Source organism: Vicia villosa, linkage group LG5, assembly GCF_029867415.1.
Source record: "Vicia villosa cultivar HV-30 ecotype Madison, WI linkage group LG5, Vvil1.0, whole genome shotgun sequence".
NCBI classification, from domain to species: Eukaryota; Viridiplantae; Streptophyta; class Magnoliopsida; order Fabales; family Fabaceae; genus Vicia; species Vicia villosa.
The window spans coordinates 123126157-123132778 of NC_081184.1; the positions used below are offsets into that span (position 1 = coordinate 123126157).

The 6622-nt window shown below is 31.8% G+C and overlaps 1 protein-coding gene across 1 annotated transcript; it reads right to left on the bottom strand.

Moving 5' to 3' along the window:
- Positions 1-3156: 3156 nt before the first annotated feature.
- LOC131602307 (uncharacterized) lies at positions 3157-5931 on the bottom strand. The gene is made up of 2 exons (XM_058874389.1): positions 5721-5931; positions 3157-3519 (listed from the first exon to the last, which is right to left on the bottom strand). Exons 1-2 carry the CDS (start codon positions 5864-5866, stop codon positions 3396-3398), a joined length of 270 nt encoding a protein of 89 aa, XP_058730372.1. The 5' UTR covers positions 5867-5931; the 3' UTR covers positions 3157-3395.
- Positions 5932-6622: the final 691 nt, after the last annotated feature.

Below are 6622 nucleotides of genomic sequence, written 5' to 3' on the forward strand. Positions count from 1 at the left end.
CTCTTTTTAATAGTTAAACTTTGAATGTAATATTTAAAAAATCTTAAATATTTCATTCAACTTATGCGTAATGACAAATTATTTTGACAAAATAAAATAGACCACTACCTAATTAAAATAACAAACTCTTTGGTCAATAACTCCCTCATAGTTAAGCATAAAGTCCCAAAGTCTAGCAATTCTATTAGTCATATAGAATTTCAATTTTTTATAAGGGATATTGCATGTTTGTCCGTATAAGTTGAATAAAATATTTAAGATTTTTAAAATATTATATTCAAAGCTTGACTATTAAAAAAAAGAAAAATAGAATTGTAAAGAAGAAAATAAAATAAAAAACAACAAAAAAAATAGATATTTAGTTTACATGTCATTATGGAACTATCAAATGCAAAAGGGGACAAACTTGAGGGGACAAAATCAAGCAATTGAAATTTAGGGGGCTAAAATTAAGTAATTAGAAAACTTATAAGACCAAAATCAAGCAATTGAGACATGTGGGACCAAAATCAAGCAATTGAGAAATTTTGGGGTCAAAATTGCATTTAAGTAGGGTTGACAATTGAATCCATTAAACTAAAATTATCCAATCCATCCACCACATAAAAAAATAAATTAATGGATGGATTAAATTCATCCATTTATATACATGAATATATCCAATCCATCCAACACATTTTGATAATCCAATGAATTATTGTTATTTTATACTTTTAAATTCTTTAAATTATTTATAAAAAAACAAAAAATCGAATTTCTTCAAAAAAAATGAAATATCGAGTTTTTTTCGAAAAAACAAAAAGTCGAGTTTTTTCGGAAAATGAAAAATCGAGTTTTTTTGGAAAAACGAAAAAAATCGAGTTTTTCGAAAAAAACCAAAAAGTCGAGTTTCACAACCTAACCATGATGGTTCTTCATCCTCATTCTTAACTTTTTGAACATTTACCATAGATTGCTTTAGAGCTTCCATTTGCTTTTCGATTTCTAGAACCTTAGCTTCCAAATATGAAAAGATTCTTTTGTTTGAAGCTAGCTTTTTAAAAGCGTATACGGCTTATTTATGCATATTTTCAAAAGTTGTTTGCAATTCAGAATAAGACAATTCATCAACATATTCATATTTAGAATGACTTACATTCTCTTTCTTCCTTTCACGATAATGGGTCGAGAGACAAACAACTGTCGATTCTTCATTATCACTTGAGCCTTCATCACTTGAGAAATCGCTATCACTTTCCCAAGCAACATAAGCTCTTCTAGACTTGCTAGATTTCTTGCGTTGACTATTTCCCTTATATTTGTCAAGTAATGGACAATCCGGCTTGTAATGACTGGCTTTGCCACAATTGTAACATGTTACCTTTGACTTTCCTTTCTTTCTATCATCGTCCTTTGATGAGTTTGATTGTCTTCTGAATTTTATGAGATTTTTGTCGGAATACTTTACACCATTTCTTTTGATGTACCTTTTCATAAACAACCTCATCATTTCTTCATCATCTGAATCTTCATCATCACTAGTATCACCATCATTTTGCTCATTGTTGAGGACCTTGAACTAGAAGCCTTTAGAGAAATGGACTTCTTGTCTACCTCTTTATCCTCGCTTTTTTCCTTCTTTAGCTTCTTCTCGTGCTTTTTCTCATGTTTCTTTAAGCAAGTGAGTTATTGCTTATGTTCTCCAAGCTTACCAAACAAAGTAGTGAGGTCTAGTGTCATAAGATCATTATCTTCCTTGATCACAGTGACCTTTGGTTGTCATTCCCTATTAAGACACCTCAAAATTTTATTACTAGCAATTTCATTGAAAATCGGCTTACCAAGTTCATTCAAACAATTTATGAGATGAGTGAACCCTTTTACATTTTGGCAGTGGTTTCACCATGCTTCATGCAAAATAGTTCAAACTCTTGGTTTAATGTATTGACTCTAGCTTGTTTGACTTCATTATTTTTCTCATGGGCAACTTGTAATGCGTCCCACATAGATTTTGTGTTTTCACAATGAGAAGCGCAATAATATTCATCAACGCCAAGTGCAGATATGAGTGTTCCATATGCGTCCCACATACATTTTTTCTTATCATTATCATCCCATTATGCTTCCGATTTAGGTGTGACAACACCATTATCATTGGTCATTGTAATTTCACTAGGACTGTTGATAATAGTGTTCCATACTCTCTTATCAACCAAGTTGATATGGATACACATACAAACTTTCCAATAACCATAGTTTTCACCAGTGAAAATATGCGCTCTATTCTAAGCCCCTTAAGGTTCAGTAGCCATTATCTAATAAGCATTTTTAAAGTACGAAATGAACTTGAGCTTTTGATACCACTTGTTAGACGATGACAACTTATCTGGAGGGGGTGAATAGATCCCCAAATTAAAAATTGACTTTTAAAAATTGTTGCACGATAAAAATTGACTTTGTTTGGTACAAGGATTTGTTTAGGAAGTTCACCAATCGTCCTCGCTATTGCTACGTCTTCCCTCAATTCCAAAGGAATTGAGATAATCAATCTTACTATGCAAAATTTATTTTATAAGAGAAATATAGCAATCCAACCCTACAAACCATATGTTTGATGTTGATCCTAACACTTCTCTTCCCTTGATCTGAGTTTGATCAAGTCACCCAAAAAAAAACCAATATGATTCACCATCTCGCGCTACCCCATTGTAAGAAACCACCGTTCTTCAAAGCTTTCACTCGATCGAATCCGAATTGCGAATTGTTGTCACCCAAGATTTCCAATCAATTCACTGTCTCACGCTACTTCTTTGCAAGAACCTCCCGTTCTTCAAAGCTTTCACTTGATCGGATCCGAATTGCAAAAAATTTGTCAAAATCCCCAAATTAACACCATGATATTGGAAGATAAACTCTCACAATTTTTCCAATGAAACTCCTAAAGATTCTTAACCCAATTTATCTGGTATACAAACTTAAATTGGACGTTATCAACCTAATCTAGATGACACCCAAACAGAAAATGATTATGTGTAGTTTGTTTATGTGTATGCATAGATGCAAGGTTGATAGTAAACATGTTACATTTGCACTTCAAATTAAAATACCAAGAAGACATTTTACTTCAAGTTGGAGAAGATGTAGTGGTATCAGTGATGTTAAAATATAGTCAATACATGCAGCCAAAATGTAGTCAGAGAAGTTAAAAACACATGATCATCAAACTTACATTGTACATAACAAAGTATAGCTGATGAATTTGTAAAACAGGTAGAACGGTGCATGATCATCAAACTAACATTGTGTACATAACAAAGTATAGCTGTAGAATTTGTAAACCATGTAGAATGGTGAAGATGTTATTAACAAGGTAGCATATTTTCCAGTGCTTAGTATCGGTTATGAGAGTTATTACATCATTCTTCATCATAAGAGACATGAAAATTGGTAGTGCAGCCAGATGCCTCAGGGTCTTCAGCCCCACAGCAATCATAGAACTTAGCAGCATAGGGTGGATCATTTGGCCCCAATTCATAGTACCTTCATAATTAACAAAAAGGAAATAACAGAATATGGTGACAGATAGATAATTTGAACCCAAAATTAAACCTTAAAAAAGTTTCTAGACCAGTGGCCTCCTTACACCTCATACCGTGAAGTTGCTGAACTTAAAATTCGGTCAGCTCAGAACTTATTTATTAAAATGAAAGAAACTTGCGGTCTATCCCCTTTGGAGAACAATGAACATCATAACCAATGTAGTATTAAAATGAAAGAAACTTGCGATCTATCCCCTTTGGAGAACAATGAACATCACAACCAATATAGTCAAGCATGAGATCTTAACTAGGATCAAGCCGCTTGTCAAAGATTGTTAGCACGGCACATAAGATCCTATTGAAGGGAAAATTAGTAATTTCATATATATTTGTACACACAAATACACAAAAACATGAGAATTATAATTCACGCCCCAAAAAAGAGGTCCAGCATGTTTATTTTATACGATATTGCCTCAAAAAGCTTGATCTTGACCACACCGGCGACGAAAACAATCTTTCTCTGATTGTGGCATTCTCAAGGACCCTTGGCACGTAAGATCTTACGATCCAGCACTCGATCTTGACACTGATCATAACTATGTTCATGGTTCTTATGTTACTTTAACTATATGTAATATATAAACATCCTCTCCAATATTCCATGCAAGACACATATAATGCTTTTGCTCAATTAACAAATTTGGGGGTAATATTTTTTATTTTCATTTGGTCATGAACTTGATTTAAGTGACAGGAACTCAAAAACTTGAATAAGAAGTTGATAATAATTTGGGGCTATCAATGGAAAATTCACGGAGTTCATAGATTTTGACAACCGAAGAAACATGCTAAGCAGATAGCACCTAGAACTACAACTGAATCCAAGAAAGAACTAGTTCGGGAACAGCGGTGCTCTTGGAAAAAATTCCTTTTTGTCATGAAGTTTGGCTAGACTGTCGGATACAGACACGAAAAATATATCAGAGAGCAGATTTCAATCAAACCTTTTAATTAACTACGATAATGCCTTAGTAATTTATCATCTCTAATAAAGAAACAGACAAAGGTGTTTTCAACATGGCATCAGTAGATCATACAAACACTATCTCCATCATCAACATGCCAATGACAGAAGCTAACAATTACTTTTAAACCAAAATAAGAGTGACAAATGTAAATGAGAATTCATATACCAATTTTTTTGTCCTTCTTGTAAGATATTAGATATGATTTAGTTTTCAACAAAATTGTAACCTTAACAGTTAAGCCACAAGGGTTTATTAAAAATACTAAATTTTATGTAAGTCTGTCATCTATTGCTGTAACTTAATCTATAAATTTTGTCTCTAATATTATGTTTGGCAGGTTGGAACATTGTCCATGACGCCATTGTAAACTATATTTCATGTAAATTTAAGCTTACTTTCTATTGATTTTTTGTGATAGCACTATATGGTTAACATGAGTGAAGTCACAAAAGGTGGATAAAGTGGTACGAAAATTTGACCTTGGTATTACAAATGATATTACACTCACACCGAAATGGAGCGGGGAAATCCTATAGGTGCAAAACAAAAGGTAGAAATAACTTAGGGAGGTACATGTTGGCAATTCTATAGCATTTACAAAAGTCATAAGAGTAAACCAACATTTTTGTCTTTGAAGTTATAAAGGTCGGTCTGTTTAGTCTTTCAAATTTGCAAAATATGAATTTAATCCCATAAGTTGAACAACTTCAATCAATTTAGTCTTTTTTCAAAATTTTGCACCACAAGTGAAAGTGAAAGGTTTTTTCATTATCATGATCTAATAGGAAACTACTTAAGCCAATAAGTAGGTTTTCATTGATTTTGATGGATGTTTATTTCAATTTAGGTACTAAATTGCCTGATGGTCTTCAATTTAAAAGAGACAAACTTTCTATTTCATAAAATTGAGAACTTAATTACTCTACCCATACAATTTGGAGTGCTAACTATAAACACAACTCAACTAGCAGCAGTGTACCCAGAAAGGTTTCAAAATCACACTTCTTCTCAGTTCAAATTAATAGGTGATAATTGAACCAGCTATAAAGATGGTTCTAGGAAATAAGATGATCGCATATCATAAATCACATACATAAAAATGCCAGTCAAAGATGCAATAACGAAAAGAGGCGTATTAGGGATTTGAATAGAGGAGGGGGTAGGTGATCACCTTTTTTGGTCGTCGTGACGGCGACATACAAAGAAGGAAGGGTGGAAACGGCAAGAAGTGGAAGAATTAGAAGCAGGATTATACGTGGTCTTGCATCTCCTGCATACCCTTGAACAATTTGATACTTCCTCACTCTTCTTCTCCATCTTTCTTTTGGACCTTTCCCCCTCTTTTCGCTTTCCCACACCTCTCTATCAACTCACGTTGCACTTCATAATATTATTAATTGTTTTATTAACTAAATAAAATGCATTTTTTTATTAAATTAAAATTGCTTTTACATTGGGTACCTTATCTTTAGTGTAATTTCTGTTAAATTTTCAATTTATTTTAAAATAAAATAAAAAAGTGACTTGACATTGAAATTTTGATTAATTGAGAGTACTAGTATCTAATTAAATTAAAACGTATCGGAGTGTTCACCTAAATTTTAACATTTTAATGATAATATTTAAGTAAGTAAATAGGATGTTTGTAAGTGTATTGAGTTAATGGAACAATATTATTCTAATTGTAGTCCATAAAATTCTTTAAAAAATATTATTCTAATTCTAGTCCATAAAATTCTACAAAAAAAAAAAGTGATTACATAAAGTATAAATTTTAGTTTTTCCAATTTTACTTTTTTTTTTAGTATTTTTGGAGTTTAAAATTTCATATTTAATTTATTGATGTTGAAAATATATTTTTTTACAATTGAAAGACAATTAAATAATATTTTATTTTAACTAAACTAAATTTATTAGCAGGGGGTTTACAAAAATTAAAAATATATTTGAGTTAGTTACAATAAATTTTCACAGTTACAAACTTGCATTCTAAACAATATAAATTGGGATATGGCACTATAAGTATGGTTGCTTGAGTCTCAAGCGATTTAAAACATTAGAAATGAAGAACAT

What these genes read in the sequence shown, in the direction of transcription:
- LOC131602307 (XM_058874389.1), bottom strand. Translation starts at nt 5,866, where the DNA reads ATGGAGAAGAAGAGTGAGGAAGTATCAAATTGTTCAAGGGTATGCAGG. An exon ending in CGTCACGACGACCAAAAAAG is followed by an intron (nt 3,520 to 5,720) that starts GTGATCACCTAC and finishes TTAATTATGAAG; the next exon opens with GTACTATGAATTGGGGCCAA.